This window comes from Cetorhinus maximus, chromosome 17, assembly GCF_964194155.1.
Source record: "Cetorhinus maximus chromosome 17, sCetMax3.hap1.1, whole genome shotgun sequence".
In the NCBI taxonomy this organism is placed as follows: Eukaryota; Metazoa; Chordata; class Chondrichthyes; order Lamniformes; family Cetorhinidae; genus Cetorhinus; species Cetorhinus maximus.
The window spans coordinates 41,064,727-41,090,532 of NC_135895.1; the positions used below are offsets into that span (position 1 = coordinate 41,064,727).

At 45.3% G+C, this 25,806-nt stretch overlaps 1 protein-coding gene and 1 non-coding gene across 3 annotated transcripts in view; both read right to left on the minus strand.

The window, feature by feature from the left end:
• pik3r3b (phosphoinositide-3-kinase, regulatory subunit 3b (gamma)) overlaps nucleotides 1–25,806 on the minus strand; it is a 614,009-nt gene that overhangs the window by 234,443 nt on the left and 353,760 nt on the right. For both annotated transcript variants that reach the window (XM_078561061.1, XM_078561062.1), the window contains one exon: nucleotides 2,420–2,621. In XM_078561061.1, coding sequence (XP_078417187.1) covers nucleotides 2,420–2,621 — 202 coding nt within the window. The remainder of the gene's footprint in view (nucleotides 1–2,419; nucleotides 2,622–25,806) is intronic.
• LOC144692843 (U1 spliceosomal RNA) lies at nucleotides 16,029–16,192 on the minus strand. The gene has a single exon (XR_013579401.1). It is a non-coding gene; the product is annotated as a U1 spliceosomal RNA (small nuclear RNA).

Sequence of the window (25,806 nt, forward strand, 5' to 3'; positions counted from 1 at the left end):
TTTCAAAGTTCAAAAGAAAGGTATAGAAGATTGTGAGACACAGGTCTCTTTGACGATTCTGTGACATTTTATAATTATAACATAATATTTTATCAACTGTGGAAATTACCTCTGTCCACCATATGTGGTGAAATCATAAAAGTATTTACAAGAAAACTATGTTTATAATTTCACTATAGCTCCAGTCAGAGGAATGGTGAACTCAGCCTTCTCTCATTCTATGGCACAGCCCTGATATCAACCTTTTGATTGTTTCTTACACTTTAACTTTTAACCTAACTAGTATGTACAGAATGACAAAAGAAAATACTGTGGATGCTGGTAATCCAAAATTAAAACAGAAAGTGCTGGAAAAACTCAGCATGTCTGGCAGCATCTGTGGAGAGGGAAACAGAGTTAACGTTTTGAGTGCGTATGATTCTTCTTCAGAGCGTGAAGCTCACAGCTCATGGGCAGAATTCTGCCGTCGGTGATCAGGAGGCGGGGCCCGCTCGCCGACGCATAAAATGACGCAGGATGACATCGGGTGGAACCCCCGACGTCATCCTGCCCCATTTAAATTTTCAGGAACAAAATCAGCTGCGGGCCCGCCGACCTGTCAATGGCCAATTGAGGCCATTGACAAATCAATTTAAGTACTTAGCGTACCTGCCCGTCCAACCTTAAGGTTGGTGGGCAGGCCAGGAGCCCCGGCGGTAAACAGATAAAACATGAAATCTCATCTATGGGCGGGATGAGGTTTCATGCAGGGTTTTAAAATTTTTAATAAAGTTATTACGTTAATTATGAACATGTCCCATGAGGGGGACATGTTAGGGAGTTTTTTTTTCCTATTTTTAATATTTTTAGTAAGCGATCTCCCTGAGGCACCTAGCCTCAGGGAGATGTGCGCTCTTTCATGTGCATGCGCGAAAGAGCGCACTCTCGCTTTTGGGGAATCCCCCCCGTCCGCACAGGAAGCTTCCCGCCGGTCGTCACACTGGGCTGGCCTTAATTGGCTGCCCACGTAAAATGGCGGCGGGGCCCACTTCTCTGGCGGGGATCATCTCCCTGCCTGCCGGAGATTGGGTCGGGCCCGCCCGCCCAACAGGCAGAAAATTCTGCCCCATGAGTTCTGAAGAAGAATCATACGAACTCAAAGCAATTCGAGTTTCTCTCTCCACAGATGCTGCCAGACCTACTGAGTTTTTCTAGCACTTTGTTTTTATTATTAAATAATAGGCCTTAAACACTTACATAATAAACACAGCAAATTACTGTTAACAATGTTATGCCCATTAATTATAAAGTCAATAATAGACTAACTCTGACACAATACAAGCATAATTTTGATCCAACGTACCAAAGCAAATCCCATGCATTGCTATCTTATATAACTCTAATGCCATGTATGATTCTGAAATAGAAAACCACAATCCAACCATAAATGCATGAATACACACTTGGTGGAGAATGCCAACACAGTCAAATCACTCTTAAAATTCTCTGAGATATCTCGGCATTTTTGCATTAAACTGATGTTTTCCACAAGCTTTTTATAAGTATGAAACGCTGAGTGAATCGATTGGTAAATGGGCTCTTGTACACAGATTAACATATTTGCTTGTATTTATATGGAAGGGAATGGGGGATTTTTATCTGCCTACTGCCCCATTTTCAGACTGAACAGAATTAAATTTTAAAACATAATTACTGCTCATTTTTCACCCAAGGCTCGGCCGACTCAATTTTTGTCCAATGCAATTGGTTGTTCTGCATCCTTTAATGGTCCAACTGCAGGTTGTTTAGAAAATTGCTAAATTGCAGATGCTTTCCCGGCCCCAACAGAAATTTTCTGGCCTAATATTGGCCACTCTGTGACCATTGTCTGGATTGCCTTCTCAACAGCTTTTAAAGATTTACTCTCAGCTCTGAGGAACAACCAGTGGATTTACTACCTCCCTCCCATTGATGAGCTGCCCATTAGCATTCTTTTGGTGTTGGCAGCTCAACAATCAAAATGAAGTTGCAACCATGAAAATGTTTCAGCCCTTTTGCTAGTTCCATTGGGCAGATGATGCCAAAGTTCCACCCAAGAAATCGGCTCAGTGGAATTTATGGAAAGCATGACCTAAACATAATTCTGATCAAAAGCCAAAATTAGCAGAAGGAATGAAGTTCAGATGGAGCATTCTGATCGCCAAACCTGAATTCCCAAAATGCTCTTCCATTACACAAAAGTTCATGCTAAAATTGCTAGTATGTAAAATATATCCAATCAGTTCCATGTTTCTCAAGACTCAAGCTGTGCAGCAAAAATGCCACCCTTAGGAGATGTTATAGAAGTCCTTCTGCAGTCCTGCATAAGTTTCCATTAAAAAATAAGCCTCAGACAAAGATTACATTTTTTTGCAAGTTATTGGTTTCCAAAGTCATTTACCTTGATAGTGAATGCCTGAAGAAGACGTCACTGAAGATTTCGCCCAGAAGCCTTGGGGTGAGATGGTTTACTCCTTCACACTGACACACTTTACAGAAGTGCTTCACCAGACACTGCAGAATAAGGCAGTGTGGCTGAGGCAGGCTGGGAGATTCCACAATTCTTCTGATTTGCTGGACACACTCATCAAGATTCTGGATTTCTGAATAACACAGATCAAGTTATGTTAGGGCCTGCTTTCAACATTGTTAAATATAAGAACCTCATGGCTATGTATGGCGCAGCATAAACATACTATAGTATCCCACAATATAGTATGGCACAGGTACCTGTAATTTCCCCACACAGAGTTCTGAATATGAGCAGGGCTTTGGAAAGGTACATAACAAAAGGCCTAAGAATGGGAGAAAATTAAAATCAGAGAGTGGATCATACAGGAGCATCTTCTTAGACCTCCTATTGGTATTGAAAAAGACTTTGGGTGGGAGTTTCCAGCACTGCCCACGGCAGGCATCGTGACGGGCGGGAGCGGAACATATTGGAAAAATCAGATTACTGCCGTCATAAAAGCAGTGCAGGATCATCCGCTCCAGCCGTCAATGGCGGGCCGCAGTTCCCACTGCAGCATTTTGGGAACGTTATTTTAATACATTTGCATCTCATTATAAGGACTGCTCGTTGGCATCATCCTCCCAAATTGGGATCAAGAGGGCACATCGGCATCCAATTAGACTGATGTGTTTCACAACTGTGCACCGACTCAGCACCAGGCATCTTAGGCAGCACCACTTCGCTTTCAGGATGGGTTTCAGAGGCAAGTCTCTAACAGACCTACCAGACCAGTGGTAAGGGGAGGGGGGGCTTTTAATGTACTGCAGGGTAAGGTCTCCACTGGGGAAGGGGAGAAACTAGCCTGACAAGGGAAGGGGCTGAAGGGTAAGGGCTCCACTGGGGAAGGGGGGAAACTGACCTGAGGCATGGGAACGTGTTGCAGGGCAAGGGTGGGTGGGTAAGGTTGCACTCAGGTACATGACTGGGGAGTGGGAAAGTATCCTCAACGCAGGACAGGGAGAGAGTTGGTTAGAGAATGACATAAGCGGCTTTGGGCCAGAATGGGAGGATCACTGAGTGAAGAAGCGCTTCATTGTTGAGCTTGCAAAGACTGTCCTTGTCTCAGTCCAGGCAGGGGGAGGGCACGTCAGTCCAGTGTCGGTCGTGCCCAGCATGTTGTACACAGGGTGTTGTCTTAACATCATGCGCGTTGGTCCAGGGGGTTTCAGGCATTATGCTGGGTCTCAGATGGCACACTCAGTCAGGGGAGGCATCTGCAGCCTTTAGATGGGGAAAGGGTATTTTGGGTGCATTCAGGGGTGTCTGAAAGAGGGGAGGGGCTTATATGTCATGCTGCCTCAAGATGGGGAGGAGTAAGGGCCATATGGGCATAGGCACATCTACCTCACCATGTTCAGGGGGTAACAAAGGGATACCCATCACAATCACGGTGGGATCAAGGAATACAGGTGGAGGATTGAGAAGTTCTAGGAGGGAGGGAAACCTGATCATTAATCTCCTACAGGATGATGGGAGGGGTCTCCACACTCACAGGAAGCGTCCAAGGCGGTCTGGTAGTGAGACCTCAGCACCACCATCTTCCAACCTGCAGCAATGGCGCAGGACAAAATTAAAATTAGGAGATACTCTGCTGATGAGAGCTCTGAAGGCCAAATGGAGGGTAGGTGCATGCACTGGTGGCGGGGGAGGGCAGTCGATTAAAAGGGCACCCAACTGAAATGTGTATTCCCAAATGAGGAGAGATTCACAGCTGAGACATGTTAGGAGCCTTTCAATGACAATGCAGGGAATCAGGAAAGTGAAGCTATGATGTACATTCATGTAAGACTAATCTCTCAAATTGACACTAATCAATCTCCTTGTAACAACTCACTCTACAGTAATTTGGTGATTGGACAAGCTTCAGATGAATGTTATAATTGTATAATTCACGGAAGAGAAGCTTCAGGCCTCCCTCAAATAATCTCAGTTCCTGACTAAACATTTTCCCTCGTGTATTCCAAAGAGTATGGTATTAGAATGAATGAGGATCCGATCACCTGGCCAAAGCAATCTCCTAGCAGTTGGTTATGTAAATAGTATGTAAAAATGTACATGTATGTAAAAAGAGGCAGGCGTGTGCATGAGGGCCTCATAGCCACCAGATTCCATGAGGAGGATGACGAGTTGCAGTGAGTACCCTCTTGGATAAGAGCCCTCCATCATGGGCCACCATGAACACCAGTGTTGCTATTTCTCTCATCTCAACCATGCACTTCAATATGAAAGTGAGTAGTTACGCATGAGGCTCACAATGTTCTGATCCTTTGAAGGATGATGAAGCCTCGGGAGCATGTGTCCTTGCTGACTTGAGGTGCTAAATGGAGGAGGGAATCCCGGCATCAGACAGTAAGTGCTGCCTCTTCAGTGTCACTCCAGCATCCCAGACACAGCGGCAGCCTACAAGAGGCAGGTGGTGTTCCACTAACCTCAGTGGACTCGTAGCTGTATGCCTTCAATCTGACAAAGCTCCTCAAGGAGAAGCATCTCCCACAATGGGATAATGTATTCTGTACAATATTAATGGTGAAACTGATAGGTGACATGTGGGCCCAGGCATCCGAGGACATTCTACAAGTGTGCATGTATTCAGAGGTGACTCCGTCATCTGTGTCACCTTCTTCTCTATTACACTAACATCCGACGCTCTCAGTTTGGGTTTCTGGCCTGCTTTTACCCTCACCTCACCATGCATGTGGACCACCTGAGGATGACGACATTCAACCACTTGCGTGCCAGTCATTAAAATGCCTCCTCTTTAAGAGACACATTGTGCCCCATGGCCAGCCCTGGTCCTTGCAAACTCCAAAATGCCCAGACACCATGAGTTCTGTACACCAAGGTGACGAGTCGTTGCTGATAAAGAGCAGACTTCAGCTTCAGTACATCCTCGCTCTGATCCCATTGCTCCCCTCAGCATTGTCTAAAGCTTCCAGAGCATGCTTAAAGGCTCCACTGACCACCAGATATGACCACTTGCAATTAGCATCACTCGTCTCAGCTAGTTTTTAGGTGATGGGATGCACAGCGCTGCATCCCAACATTCTGATGAGAGCCTTGTGGCCGCAATGCGGACAATTACAGGTTGAGAAACACTTAAGGTTGTAGGTTCGAGTGCCAGGGCAATAATGTGGCTGAGAGGGGCACAGCTTCAGTATCCACATATTGGTGAGCTTAGCAGATGTACACTCAGAAAGTCGGAAACATGGTTGGCAGACAGGAGCACACACGAGCTCTGAGTATGGGCATATAGCATGAAAACCCTGCCAGATGACAGAAAGCACATGGAGTTGCATGATATATGGCCCTTCCCCATGCGTAAACACATCTCTCCTTGCACACTGCACCTTCACCTTTCAAGAATGCAGACGAGATAGGAGAACACCTCTGCCTCAATCTTACACAGCCAAGAATAAACAAGACATGACCCTGCAAAGCACATGAACGAGACTCGTTCCACAAACATACTTAACATTAAGATCAAGGCATCACTGCTGCCGAGAATGATCTGGAAAGGGGCCACACAATGAGCGATTTGGAAGCATAGTACATAGACGAGAGGCTCATGATAGCAACATCTGTGGGGGGGGGGGTCACTGATTGACAGCAACACAGCTCATCATAAAAAGGAATCATACACAAGAGGAGATGTGAAATGGGTGGTATTCTATTTACATTGGTGAACATTATATATATGTTGTAAACACTATGCCACCATTGTGCTCCTAATTTTTTTTTAACTTTCCTAACCCTACCACTATGTCTAGGTGCATCCCTGACATCCAGAACAGAGGTGGAGGCAGCCAGCTGACTGCTATACCCTGTTATCTGTGATGATTTTGGCAGGTGTCCTCTGGAGGGCCAAGACCTGGAGGGCCCCAGCCTGTTTTGGGTATCCTGCTGTGGGGCAGGTGCACCCTCCTCGGCCCGTGGAGCTGGGGGTGATAGGATCACAGGAAGAGGACAGGGATTGGCTAGACACTCCTGGAGTCACCTGGGTGGATGGCCACGGGGTGTCCAGCTGCTGGTCCTCCTCCCTATGGGTGCCCCAGGGCCCCTGGCTGACTTCTTGAGAAGAGGCACCTGGAGTGAGAGCAAGGTACCCCGCCTCCTTTTGTATGTCCGCTGATGGATGTCACCAATAGCTAGTGAATGGCTAGTAATGGAGTGCAGATCCTGCACCAGTGCAGGACTGATGTCCTGCACTAAGGTCTCCATGGTGACCAGCATTCTGCCAGTGTTGACCTCGGTGTGTTGGTATGCCAGCGCTATCACCTGGATGGACTCCGATGAAACCTGAAGAATGCAGCTGACATTCCTTCCTGATGTTCCCAAGATTGTCGCTACAGCTCCACTAACTAATTTAGGTCTGGAGGCTCGCCATAAGACGGACTGAGCAGAAGCCTGGCCTCCAGCAGTGCCTGTGACCCCCTGCCTCTGCCTGCTGTGGACCAGATTGTATAATGTGCTCACCAGATTGTGACCCCAAACCTGCTCTAGAACTAGGTCCCACCAAGGTGTGTGTCTCTGCATTGGTGGAGAATGTGGGTGAGCACTGTGACGCATCTTCTGCTGTGGTGTCCTCAGGATCCTCATCCGAGGTGTTGTCAGAGCTCCAACTAAGGGCCTGGCTGCTTGAGACCGTTGGGAACTTGGCTGATGTTCTTATGACAGAGAGATAATCAGTGCATGGCAGGCGACTCTAAAACAGGACAATGCACTGACAGTATAGTTGTCTCAGGGATGAGCTGGTGAAGGATCCTCATGTTTGCCGCCAACCTCACCATCGCCGCAGGCACAGTCCATGTCCTCTCCGACCAGCTCAATGACTCAGATTTCGAACTGAGGACCTTGAGTTCCAGCACTCCACCAGGTCTGGGACCTCTCCCTGTGATTGTGAACTATCTTATCCTGCATAAAGACAGGTGGACCGTGTGAGCAAGACACACACCAGGGCAGACGATAAGGGTGCCTGGCATGTGTGGGTGGTGAGGGGAACCATGGACGGGATGAGGATGAAATCTCCAGAGGAGATGAGGCCAGATGGAGATGTGAGGGTGTGTGTGTGAGAGAGTGAGTGGTGATGTCCCTTGAGCTGGCAGTGAGTGAGATGCCAGTGAATGTGTGATGGGCTTGAGTGTGTGAGTTTAGAGTGATGAGATGATTGCCTTACCCTGGTGGCATGGACGAGATCATTCATCCTCTTTCTGCACTGGGTGCCTGACCTCTTCTGCGCAATGTTGGCACTGACCACCACTGCCACCGCCTCCCAAGCCAGATTGGTGAGCTTGCTGGGCCTCCTGCAGTCAGGGTGGGGATAGAGGGCATGGTGGTGGGCCTTGGCTGCATCTTAAAGGTGTTCTAGTGAGGCATCACTGAATTTGGGAGCTGCCATCCTCTTGGCTTTCATTTCTTCAGTGGAGCAGTCCTGAGCTGCAGACATCAAGAACTCTGTGCACGACTGCACTTTAAATATCGCGCCCAGAGCAAGGAAGCGGTGAGCTCACAGCAGGGCGGGCGAATCAGAGGCTGCCCGCCAGCGAGATGGCGTGTTTCCTTTGCGTGCACATTCAATGAAGCGGGAAGCAGACAATATGGTGTGAAAACCCGCCACTGTAGCTGGCGAGTAAAACGCTGATTTTCACGCCCGCCACTACACATAATGCACTGAGGAGAAAGTCCCGCCTCTTGGATCAGATTCGTTGCCCACCCTGATGCATAGACCAGGGAGAGCTGAAAGAGGGGAGCAGAGAAAACAAAACACTGTAATTTCCATTATTTATGCTTCGTTATTTGTCATAACGCAGAATACAGTATTGAATGAGGTGTTTCACAACCCACTGACATCAATTAACTCCTTGCTGCCAGAGATCACCTTAACTGTTCAATGAAGATTAAATTCAATATATATTACTTATATGATAATTTTCTTCTTTCCTGTAGCTATGATCTTGGTGTTCCATGTGTGCAACAGCAAACTGGAAGAATCTTGAGTGTCTGTTAATTTTAATTATTCATAAAAGCAGTTAGCTTGTGATTGGTTAACTCGGAAGTGGGCCGTGGCTAGATTTACATCTTCGCTTTTCATGTAGTTAGGAGCAGTAGGAAATTGACAGATCTCCTAGTGGAAACTGTATTCTGTTCATTTATGTAACATAAACTGGTTTGTTACCATGTCTTCTGTACAGGCAGGGGAATCACACGTAGTGGCATATGTGAAATTACAGTACCAAATAAACTCAGCAAGCGTGCTACATAATGATCCTTAGATCATGATTTTGTCTAACTAGATTTCGAATAGTAAACAGCGTAATGTGGATCGTAGGTGATGCGAGGTCTATTCATTGGACTAACCTTGATGCTGAACCAGAGATCTCCTATCCACTGACCTGCTGAATACCCACCTGATTACATGACTACCCCCGACCAGCCAACTATCCTCCCACCCAACTGCCCCCTGACCATCTGACTACCCTCTTGACCCGACACGACCAGACCCATGACACGACTAGCACCCCCTCCTAGTGCCCAACTACTCCCCCAACCCGACATGAGTAGCCCCTGACTAGACTCAACTGCACCCCCCAACCACCTGACAATCCCCCAACCCGACCTGAGTAACACCCGGCCACACCCACCAACCAGCCAACTACCCTCCTGACCGACCCGAGCCTACCACCCTCCTGACCAACTGACTATCCCCCCCACCTGACCTGACTACACCCCTGACCACCTGACTAGCCCACTGACTCAACCTGACTAACCCTCCGACCTGACTACCCTCCCAATCCGACTACCCATCCACCTACCTATTCCCCTACCCACTTATCCACTTACCCTCACCTCACCCACCTACCCATTTACCCACCTCACCCACTTATCCACCTCACCTACTTACGCCCTACCCATTTACACACTTCACCTACTTACGCCCTACCCACTTACTCACCTACCCACCTCAACCACCTACCCCCTGCCCTCCCTCACCCACCTACCCACACCCACCTCATCCACTTACCCACTAATCAACTTATCCATTTACCCACAGAGCCCACCTACTCACTCATCCACTCACCCATTCACTCATCTATTCACTATCATTCAAACTGGACCTTTAAGCTTACCATATGGCAACTAATGCCAAAAAAAGGGGGCATGTCCTATCTTCCCCCAACTCTACTCTGCTCTGACAGAGTTCTCTGAGGGATGCTGTGCTCTGCATTTCTGTGAAATGCGCAGCAACATCGAGTTGGGAGGAATTTTCAAGCACAGCAGCAATCCGACGATCATTGCTTCTGCTCGGAAGTTCCAGGCCCAAATAATTCAAGGTCAGAGAAATTCCAGGTTGATCATGTGTAACCATCAGTCCACACAGCTGTGTGTATGCTGGTACTTGTCACTTACTGCAGCCTGCATTATCAAGTCAAGGTCTGAAACACTGGCTTTCCTGCTATTTAATTCCTTTATTAGATGAGATTTAACTAAAAATACTGGGCAGAATTTTACATCCCGACCCGAGTGGGTGTGAAATCGCGTGAGGTGATGTCAGGTGAACGTCCCGACGTCATCGCACACTCGCGCGATGTTTCGCTCGGCGGCGCACATAAAAGTCGGAAGCGCGCCCGCTGACAAGTAAGAGGGCAATTAAGCCCATGAATGGTGCAATTGTCCACAATTTTTTGTGGCCCATACAACCCGGTTGGCAGATGGGCGATTTGACCAGGCGGGCTTTGTATTTTTCATCAAACCTCATCTGAGGGGGGGGAATGAAATCTCTGTTAGGAAATAAAATTAAAATAAATATCTGGGCATAGCGTTTTTACGAGCTATGCTTTCAGGTGCTTGATTGTGATGCATGGACATTTTCTTTGCAGCTTTTTACACCCTTATTTAATTATTTGCAGGTCTGCAGCTCCCTGAGGCAGCTGTCTGCCTTCAGGGAGCTCTTTCGCAGCACTCGCTCGCGCCCACAGTGAGGTCATTGCCCGTCCTTTTCCCACTCCCATCCTGGCAGCGCTGAGCTTTTCAACGCGCGTGTTAATTGGCCAGCCAGCATGAAATCGCAGCTGGGGGGGCCGATCTTGGTCGGTGGTCCATTTCCCGGCCACTCCCGGGCCCGCCGATCACGTGCACCCACCAAGGGTAAAATTCAGGCCATTGTTTCCATTTCAATTCCCTGAGTTTCACTCACGGTATTCTCCATTTACTTGGTAATTGTTCTACACATATGGCTTGGCCTGCACATGTGGTCTACTTTTGCAATTGTAAACCTTGACAGCGAGTACTGGTTGACAGTTTAACTAGATTGGGCTTTACAGCCGAGCCCAGTTGGGTCCTCAGCTGACATCCACACAAAAGCCATATCAGAAGGGGTCTTGGATAGTCATCAAGAGCAGGAATCCTTGCAGGTTTCTGCTCTTTAACCAAGGTTGTAATGAGCTCTTTAACCAAGGTTGTAATGAGGTCTGGTGCCTGGCAGAACCCAAACTGAACATCGGTGAGGTGGTTATTTTTGAGTAAGTGCCACTTGGTAGCACTGTTGATGACGCCTTCTGTCACTTTTTGATGGTCAAAAACAAATTGATGCTGCTCCAATGACCCCTCAGCTTGCTGTAGGGAGGCTGCCTCCATGAGCTGGCAGCCTCTGGACTTGATGGGGGTGGGGCACTCCACTGCCTGTGATGCCACAAAATCACCCTTAATTGGAGCCTTAGCCAGCATAATTGGCTTTCACTTATCTCTTCAAGAAACAAGGAAGACAGAAAGCAGGAAACTGCAGAACAGTTAGCTTAATACCTGTCATAGGCAAATTGCTGGAATCCATTATTAAGGAGGTTATAGCAGGGCACTTAGAAAATCTCAATGTAATCAGGCAGAGTCAATATGGCTTTGTAAAAGGGAAATCATGTTTAGCTAATTTATTGGAGTTCTTTGAGGATGTAACAAGCAACTTGAATAAAGAAGAACCTATGGATGTGCTGTACATAGTTTTTTAAAAATTTGTTCATGGGATGTGGGTGTTGCAGGTTATGCCATCATTTATTGCCCATCCCTAATTTCCCTTAAGAACTGAGTAGCTTGCTAGGCCATTTCAGAGAGTCAACCACATTGCTGTGGGTCTGGAGTCATATGTAGGCCAGACTGGGTGATGACGGCAGATTCCCCTCCCTAACGGACACTAGTGAACCGGACGGGTTTTTGCAACAATTGGCAATGGTTTCATGGCCATCATTAGACTTTTAATTCCAGATTTTTTTATTGAATTCAAATTCTACCATTCCATGATGGGATTCAAACCTGGGTCCCCAGAGCATTACCCTGGGTCTCTGGATTACTAGTCCAGTGACAATACCATTGTGCCACCACCAGAAGCCATTTGCAAAGGTGTCACATTAAAGGTTGCTATGCATAAATAAGAGCTCATGGTGTAGGGGGTAACACATTAGCATGGATAGAGGATTGGTTCGCTAACAGGAAACAGAGTAGGTATAAATTGGTCATTTTTGGATTGACAAGATGTGACAAGTGGAGTGCCACAGGTATCAGCGCTGGGGCTTCAACTATTTACAATTTATATCAACGGCTTGGGTGAAGGGACCATACATATGGTTGCTAAATTTGCTGATGACACAAAGATAGGTAGGAAAGTAAGTTGTGCAGAGGATACAAGGAGTCTGCAAAGGACATAGGTAGGTTAAGTGAGTGAGCAAAAATTTGAGTATAATATGGGAAAATGTGAACTTGTCCACTATGGCAGGAAGAATAGAAAAGCAGCATATTACTTAAATGGAGAGAGATTGCAGAACTCTGAGGTACAGAGGGATCTGGGTGTCCCGATACCTCAATCACAAAAAGTTAGTATGCGGGTACAGCAAGGGATTGGGAAGGCAAATGGAACGTTGTCGTTTATTGCAAGGGGAATAGAATATAAAAGTAGGGGTGTTTTGATACAGTTGCACAGGGCATTGGTTAGACCACATCTGGAGCACTGTGTACAGTTTTGGTCTCCTTATTTAAGAAAGGATATAAAAGAAGCAGTTCAGAGAAGGTTCACTCGACTGATGCTTGGAATAGGGATGTCATCTTATGACGAAAGGTTGGACAGGCTGGGCCTGTATCCATTGGAGTTTAGCAGAATGAGAGGTGACCTTATTGAGACATATAAGATCCTGAGGGGACTTGACAGGGTGGATGCTGAAAGGATGTTTCCCCTTGTGGGAGAAACTAGAATTAAGGGACACACTTTAAAAATCAGGAGTCTCCCATTTAAGACAGAGATGAGGAGAAATGTTTTTCTCTCAGAGGGTTGTGAGTGTTTGGAACTCTCTTCTCCAGAGAGTGGTGGAGGCAGGGTGATTGAATATCTTTAAGGCAGAGGTAGATAGATTCTTGATTAACAAAGGAGACAAAGGTTATCAGGGGGTAGCTGGGAATTTGGAGTTGAGACCGTGATCTTATCAAATGGCGGAGCAGGTTCGAGGGGCTGAATGACCTGCTCCAGCTCCTAATTCCTATGTTCTTATTTACCTTTCCCGGTGGAACAGACAGCTGACCCCATTCACAGCCAACCCCTGGGAAAGTTCCCCAGGAGTGGGAATGTCGAGTAGCCATCCCAACTCAGCTCCCTCCTATTTTCCTGCCTCCACCGCCTCCAAGCCCCCCATTGTGAGGCAGTGAACTTCAGCCTCATGCCTTGGGCATATACTAACAGAATTGGTAGCAAGTATTTCATCCTCAAATACAACAGACAAGAACAATAATTTTAACATCAACAGTTTGCATTCATATAGCATCTTTAATGTAGAAAAATGCTCCGAAGCACTTCACAGAATCATAATCAGAAAAAATGGGCTATGAGCCAAAGAAAGAGATACTAAGTTGGGTGATCAAAAAAATTGGGCAATGCGGTGGGTTGTAAAGAGAATTGCAAAGGAACAGAGGGAGGTGTGGAAGAGAAGAGCTTTAGGGAGGGAATTCCAGACTGCGGAGTCCAGGCAGCTGAAGCCACAGCTTACCGAGGAGGAAGACATGAGTTCGGAGTCAGAGCAATGAAGCCCTCTCAGGACGGGAGGTGAAGCAGTGGGTGTAGGGCCGGTGCAAGTCACAGAGAAAGGAAGAGGCGAGGCCATGAAGTGTTTTCTACATAGGATAAGAATTTTGAATTTGAGAGATGATGGACCAGTGGCCAATGTAGGCTAGCAAATACAGGGGTGTTGAGTTAGCTGGACTTGAAGCAGACAACCTTTAGATAAGCTGACGTTTTTTGAGGATGGGAGGATGGTCAGGAAAGGACTGGAATAGTCGAGTCTAGAGGTGATAAAGGCATGAAGCAGGGGCGAATGTTACTGAGGTCAACATAGGCAGCTTTGATGCCTTGTGTGTTTCCAATAATAAAGAATTCAAATCAATAATATAATAGACATACATTTTTGTCACATCTTCAATAATTTTTCCTTAGGGTGGATAATCTGTAAATGACTTGTAGCAATCAAGACAGACTGGAAATGTTAAGAAAGTTAAGAGAAGTAATAATATGAAAGGCTGTGAAAGCAGATATGTTCTGAGGGGAGAGCCTACTGCGTCTTATCAAGATTCAGAAATAAAATGCAACTGCAGATGATACTGAACTGGGAGGAAAGGAGGGCAAAGTCTAAATGAGTCAATCAGATTTCAATGTTTAATTCAGCTTTTCTAACTGTTATATGTCATTTATATGACCAAATTCCTTTTCTCATTGGAAATGATATGGCAGGTAAGCCATCTCCCATTAGTGACTCCTGGTAGCATCATAACCAGTCAAACTGCATCAGCTGAAGCCATTAAATGGATTGTTTACTTTGACATCAAACTATAACTTCTCCCCTAGCCGTACAAATAAAAAAGAATTTGAACATGCCTCATTTACTCTGTGGATGGATTTGGTAACATTGAAGCAAGAATGCATGAGATTCGCAAATGCACAATTGTTTCAACAGTGGCTTTAGTGAAACTGCATATGAATGATGCACAACCTTTCACAATTAATTTGGTAAAGGCCCTACCCCGTCTGGCTATGACCAAAATTGGTGAAGTTCCATACGGAGCAGTAATGTAGAAACCCAACTGCTGCCATGTAAAGGAAGGCTGAGCGATCCATGGGCAGATCCATGACTGCAAATGTAAACCAAGGGTAGAATTGTCTCCCCATTGAGGGGGGTTGTGCGGGGGCGGCACGGAACCGATCGGCTGCCCCGATTGGGTCCACGCCGCCATTTTACGTGGGCGGACCCGCCCAGCTTGACGCGTGCCCTGAAGCGGGCGGTGGGGGGGCAGTTCCCTGAGTCGGGGCCTGAGTCACGCATGCGTGTGAAAGAGTACAGAAATCTCCCTGAGGCACAGAGCTGCCTCAGGGAGATTAGTTTAAGTTCCAAAAATTTTAATAAAGAAAAAAAAATTTAAGATATGTCTCCTCATGTGACAGTGTCGCATGAGCTGGGGCATGTCAATGAACTTAGATGAAAAATTTATTTAATTTATAAACCCGTCATGAAACCTCATCCCCCCCGTGGATGAGGTTCCATGAAAAATGCGAAGGCCACCTGGGCTCTTTGCCTACCCGCCAACCTTAAGGTTGGTCAGGCAGCTTTCTCAATAGGCTTAATTAGTTCATTAATGGCCTTAACAGGCCTTTGACAGTTCAGCAGGCGCGCAGCCGACTCAGCCCCGGTCCCACTCGCCAAGCCGAAGATTCAGCCCCAAGTATCGCCAGCAGGCACTGTTTACCTTTGGCTTTAAAAAGCAGTTTTCATTGGAGGTACCCAAGGACATGCCTATCTGAGGAGGACTTCAATATCTCCAGCAAGAAAATTGTTGATTCATGCTCACTTTACACTACAGGATTGTTTCTTTTTGCATTCTTGCTATTAGGGGCACTCCTACAAACACATAGGATTTTCCGTTCTGCTGAGTTTTTCCAGGTATTTTTGTTTTTTGTTTCAGATTTCCAGCATCCGCAATATTTTGCTTTTATCTTAGGATTTTCCGTCCGTCAGGCGGGCGCGGTGGGCGGTCCCAGGAGCGGCCAGGAAACGGCCCACTGCCTGCGATTGGACCCTGACCGTGAAAGGCACACTGAGGAGCTCAGTGTTGCCGGGGTGGGGGCAGGAGGAGCGTGAGCGTTGAAGTCTGCGCGTGCGCGAGGGAGCACTCACTGAAAGCTCCCTGAAGGCACACAGCTGCCTCAAGGAGCTGAAGAATTGTGGATTCAAAAATAAAGATTTTAAAACTGAGAGAAACATGTCCCCACATGTGACTCAGTCACATGAACAGGAACATATTAAAAATTACATTTGAAAATTTAAAATTTTTTAAAATCACTGTTGGAAACCTCATCCTGCCCGTGGATGAGGTTTCCTAAAAAATGCAAAGGTCGCCTGGCCAATTCGCCCGCCCACCCGCCAACCGAATGGTTGAACGGACAGCGAAAAATAGATTTATTTGAAAAAAAATGTTTTTTTTCCAGGGAAGAGCGCGAATGCAGTCCCCCACTACCACAAATTTTGCAGTCGAGTATCCCACATTTGGGGACATCGCAGGTGTCAGCACACCTGAAGTGCAATGGGCTAGCCTCATCCTGGGAGAACCACCTTCATGATCGTGGTCTCTCTCCTGCCAGGAAAATAGATTTAACTTAATTGATTAAGAGCCTCAATAGGCCTCTTAATTGCTGCTGACTCTTGTGTGCGCCTGCCAACCAAAGTATCGTGAGAGTGCGCGATGACGTCAGGGTGCTTGCCCGATGTCATTGCGTATGATTTTACGCCTGTTCGGGTCGGGCATGTACCCACCCGACAAATGGAAAATCCTGCCCATAGAGATATTCCACACAAACAAATAGTTCCAATCATATTTACCTACCTGCTCCCATCTCACTTCAACCTTTTTCCTGCATCCACCTATCAAATCAAATTTTTATGTTGGTATGGTATTGCTTCAGCCACTAACCCTTGAAGTGAATACAACAGTCTCACAACTCAGTGTAAAGAAGTTTTTCCTGCTCTCTGTTCTGAGTTTCTTTTATTTAATTTTGTATCTACACCTCCTTGTCTTTAAGTCCTGTAGTGCAAAGAGGTCAATCTCATTCTCTCCCTCCACTTTGTTATTTTTCTTTTGCATCTGGTGGCAATATATATTTATTAATACCAGATGCAAATATTACACAGCAAATATCACAGTTACCGTGTAGCAAAGCAGTGTTGGTTTTGCTTTAATTGATTTTTTATTTAAAGATTTGCTCAGATAAATATTTGATGCATAAAGTCAAAACGATATGGCTGTTAAACTACTGTATTTTAATAAACTGCTTCAGTAATGGTGCAAAGTAAACATGAAAAATTTTGCAGCCTCTGCAGTTCATGTGCATTATTGTAGACTTCTCTGGACATAGTAACATCCCCAGTGCCAACTTAATTGGAAATCAGACTAACTAACTGACTGTTGGACAGTTGCTTTCTCAGCCCAGTTCCACATTGCCATTTGGGAAGGTATGGTGACCAGATGCATAGTTAAAAATAACTGCACATGTGCGAGCTTGTGCATGAGCAGCTGTCTTTGTGTTGTTCTGGCTGCTGTGGAATCTACACCACATTAGAACGCAGACAATTTCAAGTACCAGGACCTGAGCTGGTATTATAGAAATGCTTTCTAAAACAGCTCTAAAATATACACATAACACCAGTTTTATTTGACCATGTCTGGTGCTGCAACCAAATCTGATAAAGGGGTCAAAGGTACCATATGTATGTTGAACTGGAAAGGCTTGGGATTGCCATTTAGCAGGGCAAAAGGGATTAATAATGCATTTTCCATTAAAATTATAATGTACAAGGTTAAGCTCTGACTTAAAGTTTGAGATCTGAATTGAAGAGTTGGCTGTGGCTAGTTGCAGCACCCTAGCCACTGAGTCAGTAGATTATAGGCTCAGGCCTCACTCCAGAGACTTGAGCACATAATCTAGCTGGAAACTTCAATGGCAGTACTGAGAGAGTGCTGAACTGTCAGAGGTGCTGCCTTTTAAATGATATGTTAAACTGAAGCCCCTGTCTGCTTGCCAAGGAGATTGTAAAAGACCTCTTGACATTATTTGAAGAACAGGAGAGTTCTCCCAGTGGCTTGGCCAACATTCATCTCTTAACAAAAACAAAAATACCTGGAAAAACTCAGCAGGTCTGACAGCATCTGTGGAGAGGGATACAGTTAACTTTTCAAGTCCGTATGATCCTTCATTAGAACTAAGACAAATAGAAATGAGATGAAATATAAGCTGGTAGAAGGGGGTGGGACAGGTAGAGCTCGATAGGGGGCCAGTGATAGGTGGAGGCCAAGAAGAGACTGCCAAAGATGTCATAGACAAAAGGACAAAGGGGTGTTGATGGTGGTGATATTATCTAAAGGATGTGCTAATGTGGACATTAAGGGTAGAAAGCAGGACAAGCAAGTGGCAGATGGCCCTAGAGGGGGTGGGGGGAAGGGATCGAAATGGGCTAAAAAGTGGAGGTGAAATAATAGATCAAAATAAATTTAAAAATAGAAGGGAAAAGAAAAATATATTTGTAAAACAATTACAAATTATTGGAGAAAGGGGGATCGGAAAGGGGGTGGGGATGGAGGAGAGAGTTCATGATCTGAAATTGTTGAACTCAATATTAAGTCCAGAAGACTGTAAAGTGCATAGTCGGACGATGAGGTGCTGTTCCTCCAGTCTGCGTTGAGCTTCACTGGAACATTGTGCCAGGCCAAGGATGGACATGTGGGCATGAGAGCAGGGTGGTGTGTTGAAATGGCATCTTTGTCTATGACATCTTTGGCAGTCTCTTCTTGGCCTCCACCTATCACTGCCCCCCTATCCAGCTCTACCTATCCCACCCCCTTCTATTAGCTTACATTTCATCTCATTTCTATTTGTCTTAGTTCCAATGAAGGGTCATACGGACTTGAAACGTCAACTGTATCCCTCTCCGCAGATGCTGTCAGACCTGCTGAGTTTTTTTAAATAATTTTGTTTTTGTTCTAAATTTCCAGCATCTGCAGTGTTTTGCTTTTATCTTTGCATTCATCTCTTAACTATCACCACTAAAACATTTATTATTTGTTTACTGTTTGTAGAATTTTACAATGCACAAATTGGCTACTATCTTTGCCTACACAATCATGGTGATTGCACATCTAAAAGTGAGATATCAGATGCAAAGCACTTTGTGAAATCTCAGCAATGTGATAAGGTGCTATATAAATGCAAATTCTTTCTGTTTTGCATGGTATTTAATTCAAGACCTTTCAAGCACAAGCATTGAGACTTTAAACATCTCAGGAAACATTGCAGCTACACACCAACATCTCTTCCTTACTTATTACTGAAAAACAGAAATCCTCACAATAGTTTTAACACAGTGCAATTTCTTCTCTGATATATTTTAATATTTGTACGGGGTTTCTCAATTGAAAAGCTGGTCACACTCATCCTAATCCTGAGCTAGTCCTGGATATAGATTTCAGATACTTTAAGGCAATGTCCCAGATAATTAATTCAAGCAATCCATACACCTCGACAACAAAGTAACATTGTCAATTAGGTAAGAGTATTGCAGGTAGAACACTCCCTGGTAGAACAAAAATTGCAATTAACAGCTTGGTTGTTTCTAGTCAGATAACAGGCAATGCTGTGAAGCTTTAAGCAAATTTATAGATGAATATTTAACATCATCGAGATCAGGAATAATGGAAGTTGCAATACATTGCATGTATAGGCAACTGACAGTCCAGCATTTAATAAAAATTATTTTGATCACCTGGATGGATTTTGCACCTAGCTCTTCTGAGGCAATACAAGTAACTTGTTTCTAAATGATTTGTAAGCCTGAAAATCTAGCCAAACAAACGTTGACCTAATGAGTGGCTGTTTACAGAGAAAATGATGAACAAAGGCTGGATATCCTCTTCACACATCAAAATCCATTTCAGTTAGCTAGGTGTGGATTACATTACCCTTAGGGCCTCACATCAAGACCTTCTTAGTAGGCACGTCAACTGCTGTGGCATTAATTTTAAAAATCGCAACATCTAGATTTAACTATAAACTCAAATAATGATATATGATATAGAAATTCTTACGAGTTACAAATTTTCTTTTAACTTAATTTTGTTTAGCTGCTTGATGTGCTTTATGGAAGTTAAGATTGATTCATACTGTTCACTTATATCCGAACCTGTTTTAATGCATCAATTTCTATTTTCAGGTGCGGTAACCAAAATATTCCTCCCATTCCGAACTGGACTGATCATTAAAAAGTAAAGAAAGATCATGTATTTTTATAGCATCTTTCATGACCTCAGGACATCCCAAAGTGCTTTACAGCTGATGAAATACTTCTTGGAGGCCTCTCTCTTTTGTAATGTAGGATATTTTGGTAGATTTGATAATGTAGGAATGTTTGATAGACCAGGGAGTCAAGGATTTTGGGGGGTGGGGGGAACTGGTGGGTAGACAAGAAAATGAAGTTGAGACCACGCTTAGTGGTCTTAGTGCTTAGCAATAACCTGCTCACTGATGCCCAGTTTGGGTTCCGCCAGGGCCACTCAGCCCCTGACTTCATTAGAGCCTTAGTTCAAACATGGACAAAAGAGTTGAACACCCGAGATGAGGTGAGAGTGACTGCCCTTGACATCAAGGATGCATTTGACTGAGTGTGGCATCAAGGAACCCTAGCGAAACTGGAGTCAATGGGAATCAGGGGGAAAACCCTCTGCTGGTTGTAATCATACCTAGACAGAGGGAGATGGCTGTGGTTGTTGCAGGATAGTCATCTCAGTTCCAAGACATCAATGCAGGAGTTCCTCAGGGTAGTGTCCTAGGCCCAACCATCTTCAGCTGCTTCATCAATGACCTTCCTTCCATCATAAGGTTAGAAGTGGCCCATTTCGATCCCTTCCCCCCACCTCACCCCCACTAGGGCCACCTGCCACTAGCTTGTCCTGCTTGCTACCCTTAATGTCCCCATTAGCACATTCCTTAGATAATATCACCACCGTCAAACCTCTTTGTCCTTTTATCTATGACATCTTTGGCAATCTCTTCTTTGCCTCCACCTATCACTGGCCCTCTATCCAGCTCTACCTGTCCCACCCCCCCCCCCACTCTACCAGCTTATATTTCACCTCATTTCTATATTTCCTTAGTTCTGATGAAGAGTCATACAGACTCGAAATGTTAACTGTGTTCCTCTCCGCAGATGCTGTCAAACCTGCTGAGTTTTTCCAGGTTTTTTTGTTTTTGTTTCAGATTTCCAGCATCCGCAGTATTTTGCTTTTATTTTAGAAGTGGAAATGTTCGCTTATGATTGCACAATGTTCAGCACCATTTGTGACTCCTCAGGCACTGAAGCAGCCCATGTCCAAATGCAGCAAGACCTGTACAATATCCAGGCTTGGACTAACAAGTGTCAAGTAACATTCGCACACACAAGTGCCAGGCAATGACCATCTCCAACAAGAGAGAATTTAACCATCACCCCTTGATGTTTAATGGCATCACCATCACTGAATCCCGCACTATCAACATCTTGGGGGTTACCATTGACCAGGAGCTGAACTGGACCAGCCATATAAATACCATGGCTACAAGAGCAGGTCAGACACTAGGAATCCTGTCACGAGTAACTCACCCCCTGACTCCCCAAAGCACCATCTACAAGCACAAGTCAGGAGGGTGATGGAATACTCCCCACTTGCCTGGCTGAGTGCAGCTCCCACAAGCTGCCTTTACTCAAGAAGCTTGACACTACCCAGGACAAAGCAGCCTGCTTGATTAACACCCCATCTGCAAACATTCACTCCCTCCAACACCGACGCACAATAGCAGCAGTGTGTACCATCTACAAGATGCACTGCAGGAATTCACCAAGGCTCCTTAGACAGCATCTTCCAAACCCATGACCACTACATCTAGAAGGACATGGGCAGCGGATAGATGGGAACACCGCCACCTGGAAGTTCCCCTCCAAGTCACTCACCATCCTGACTTGGAAATATATCGCCGTTCCTTCACTGTTGCTGGGTCAAAATCCTGGAACTCCCTTCCTAACAGCATTGTAAGTGTACCTACACCACATGGGCTGCAGCTGTTCAAGAAGGCAGCTCACCAGCACCTTCTCACTGGGCAACTAGGGATGGGGAATAAATGCTGGCCCAGCCAGTGATGCCCACACCCTGTGAATGAATGGAAAAAAAGATCAGCCACGATCTTATTGAACGGCGGAGCAGGTGCAAAGGGGCGAATGGCCTCCTGCTCCCAAGTCCTATGTTCCTAAATGCAGCAACCGCTCTGTGCATAGCGATGCTCCACAAACAGCAATGAAATAATGACCAGATAAGAGTTTTAACATCTCATCTGAAAGCACTCCAACAGTGCAGCACTCCCTCAATACTGCTACATGTTCTTTTCTGCATTAACCTCCATTAAGATTTATCTGTCCAACTGTATAATTGGTCCGGGTCTCACTAAAGTCTCTTTGAGCCATAGATCACCCTTCTTAATATCTCCTGCTTTGACTTGCCATCCATTTTTTGTCTCATTTCACCTCTGTGAATTACTTTGAGACATTCTTCTACATTAGAAGCACTAGACAAATTCTTGGTGCCATTGTTGAAAAAGATAATCAACTGCCTTTCCGCTTCTTACCTGTTCACATAGCTTTAGGCCACAAACACATTTAATGATTCTACTAATGACATACTGCCATTTAAAAATGTGTGAATAAAAGTTTTATAATAGACCAGTGATTTTTTTTGGGAGATGGAGCTTTTCCTATTCATCACCATCCTAACTTCTGTTGCTGAACCTGTTGTCAATTTAATCTCCGCTGATCTCACATGAAAAGTATCAGTGTTAAATACACGCTAACAATCATGAGAAAAGCTGAAAGATGCATTACAGGATAAATTCTGCATTCTCATGATTATAAACCACAGTTTTTCTGACCACAGAATTTGCTGAATTTGCCTTTACATAAATTTAAAATAAGTTTTCTGATCTTTGTGAATGAAACAAAGAAATGCAACTGAATTAAGAACTTGTTTCTTATCAGGATAGTCTAATGATGTAATTTTCTCCGTTTCCATTTTACTGGACAAAAAAAACTAAATTTCAGCTTCACTTGTTCAAAGCTGAGAAATGCAATCAGTGCAATTGATAAAACACTCAATACCGCCATCAAATACATTTAATCATCACTATTTCTGCTTGCAAGACTAGCTCAATCTCAGTTATGATCTTGTGTATCAGCCAGTTAGCTTTCCTCGTGAAAATATAAAATATAGTTCACTGAGGGGCACTGTTCAGTACATAAGATCCTATTTATCAGGTGAGATTTGCAAGGTTCTTTGTGAATCCAAGTTTATCAGAATTTGGTCAACTCAGATGAATGCTACCCATTCCATACCACTAGTGATAGGAGTGAAAACCACCGAGCTGCCAATAAAACTGGCTGTACATTAAGAAAGCATAATTCAATTTGGATTCAACCAACTTTGCAAAGTCTCTGTATGTGGAAGGAATATAGGGGAAGCAACAAAGGGTAAAATATAATGAAAATATTCAAGTGCAGATTGACTATGGGTCTGAGACCTGTGCCAGGCTCCATAACAAAATATGGGGCCCCTGCCAGAGCACAGTTTCATGTCAGCATAGTGTATTATGACATAATTCATTTAATGAGTCTATGCATAAGCAATCCGCAGACCTATTTCATCATGCACAATCGTATTTTTAGAGATTGGGGGAGGGGTGAACTGGTGTCTTGTGTAATGGGCAGGCAGGGGTCTCAAATGTTCTTGGAGCCCATGGCCCCTAGATTTCTAAATCCAGCTCTGAAAATGCCTGATTACAGGGAAAGAAATATTGAGAAAGATTGCATATATAGCAAAGTACATTTTCAGAGTAGTGCTCATTACATACAAAGAGACATCTTAAAGTGCTTTAAGGGCGATGGATAGTGCATGGACACCAAGCAGAGAGGAAATGGAAGAAGGTTTAGAGGGACAAAGGCATGGACAAAGGGGTGGGTCTTAAGAAGGTTTGTGAAGATGGGGCTGGTGGCGGAAAGGCTGAGAGAGTTTGGGGCACATGGGTGAGGGGAGACAGAGGCAGGTGGTAATGGTAGAGCTATGGATGAGAAATAGTTCCATATTGCAGGATCACAGGGTGTTTGCATGGACATTGGGCTGGAAGAGATCACAGAGGTCAGAAGGAATGAGGCTGTGAAGAAATTTGAGGGTGAGGATGATAATCTTAAAGTTATTAGATAACTTCTGAGGCACAGGTTGATAATGGAGCTTGATAAGGTGAGGAGTGACAGGGGTTGTGGGTTAGGACAGGTATAAAGCCATTCTAGATGACAGTTTATGGATGGTAGAAGTGGGAAGTCTGGCAAGAAGGGCATTGGAGAATTCCAGCCATGAGTTAATAAAAGCAACAATCAAGTTATCAGTGAGAGAGGGTTAGAAGTAGGGGCAGAGGGTGATGTTGTAAGAAGTGACATCAATCATGGATCAGAAAAGCTGACCTCAGGCCACTTTTAGACCCATCCTATAGACTTGCACTTGTTGATAATCAAGGCATTGTTGAGGTGGATATGCCGAGAAGGAAGAAGCCCATACAGACTCCTTCTGTACTGTCCTTGGGTGTGATTGCAAGATACCAAACTCTTCTTAAAAAAAACCTTGCATTTATGTAGCACTTTTCATGATCACCAGAGGCCTCAAAATGCTTTACAGCCAATGAAGTACTTTTGAAGTGTAGACACTGTTGTGATGTAGGAAATGCAGCAGCCAATAATCAGACAGCAAACCTCCACAAACAGAAATGTGATAATCTGTTTTTTGTGATGTTGATTTAGGGAAAGATTTTGGCCATAACACTGGGGATAACCCCCCTGCTCTTCAAAATGGTGTCATGGGTTATTTTACATCTACCTGAGCAGGCAGATTGTGGCTTGGTTCAACACCTCATTCAAAAGATGGCACCTCCAGCACTCCCTCAGTACTGTATTGGAGTGTCAGGGTAAAGGTTTGTGCTCAAGCCTTGGAGTGAGACATGAACCTGGAACATCAGAGACAAGTGTGCTACCTACTGAGCTACAGTTGGCACGCAGGGTTGAATCTTCTAAGGAGTGCCAATCACTGTTGGATTGCCACTCTGCTCCTATTTTTTTTATACAGCACCAGAGCACTGTATTTCTCACCTGGACTTCCAAAACGGGCCTCTTCAGAAGTGCGGAGCATACCTGTTCTAGAAGTCTCCCTTCGTAACGCAGGATCATTGGAGAAAGCCAAGCAACGCCGCATTTTTACAGCACCGGCTGCAGTATTTCACTAAGTCTTCAATCACTAACACAGTGAAAAGTTTTAGGGCATTTAAACAGCGTTTCACTGTGTTAGTGAATGAATGTGAATGAAGTAATAAGTGGGTAGGATGCCAGCTGGGGGGGGGGGGGGGGGTTGGTAGATGGCAGCATGGGTAGGGTGGCAGGGTGGTAAGGAATCAGGTTGGGTTTGGGGGGGAGCCGGAGGGTTGGGGAGAGAGTGGGAGGGAGTCGGAGGATCGAGGGGGAGTGGAGGTTTGGTGGGGTGTCTGAGGGTCAAGGGGGAGTCGGAGGTTTGGGAGGGGATGGATTCCGAGGATCGAGGGGGACTTGGAGGGTCGAGGGGGAGTTGGAGTTTGGGGCATGTCCGAGAGCCGAGGAGGAGTTGGAGGATTAGGGGGAGTCCGAGGGTCGGAGGATTGGGGAGAGTCGTAGGGTCAGGTTGGTCAGAGGGTCGGGGGCCTGGGAGGGTTGGGGTTGGAGGGAAGTCAGGGGGTCAGTGGGGAACTGGAGTTGGGGGGGGGGGCGGGGTGGTCAGTTGTTTAGTTATCCAGGAGTTAGATATGGTCTTTCCCTATCCAACATTTCCCAGGTAACTATTCTGGTAAGTGAGTCGGAACCCTCCAAAGTCTCTGACTCTAGCTCAGATTTGGAGACCTTTTCAGAGAGTTCAAACTTCCCAGGCAATTCCCACGGAGTCCTTGCGTTGGGACTTCTGAATGCATCTTCCAAGGTACCTCCGGGGTATGGCCATCAGGAAGATCTGGGCCTCCCAACGAAGAGAGAAGAGCCTGTAAATGTAGGGTGGGATGGAGGATTGCAGAAATGTCCTCTGCTGAAATTTGCAAGGTCAGTAGAAGGGCCATGATCCTTTGTGGGTTC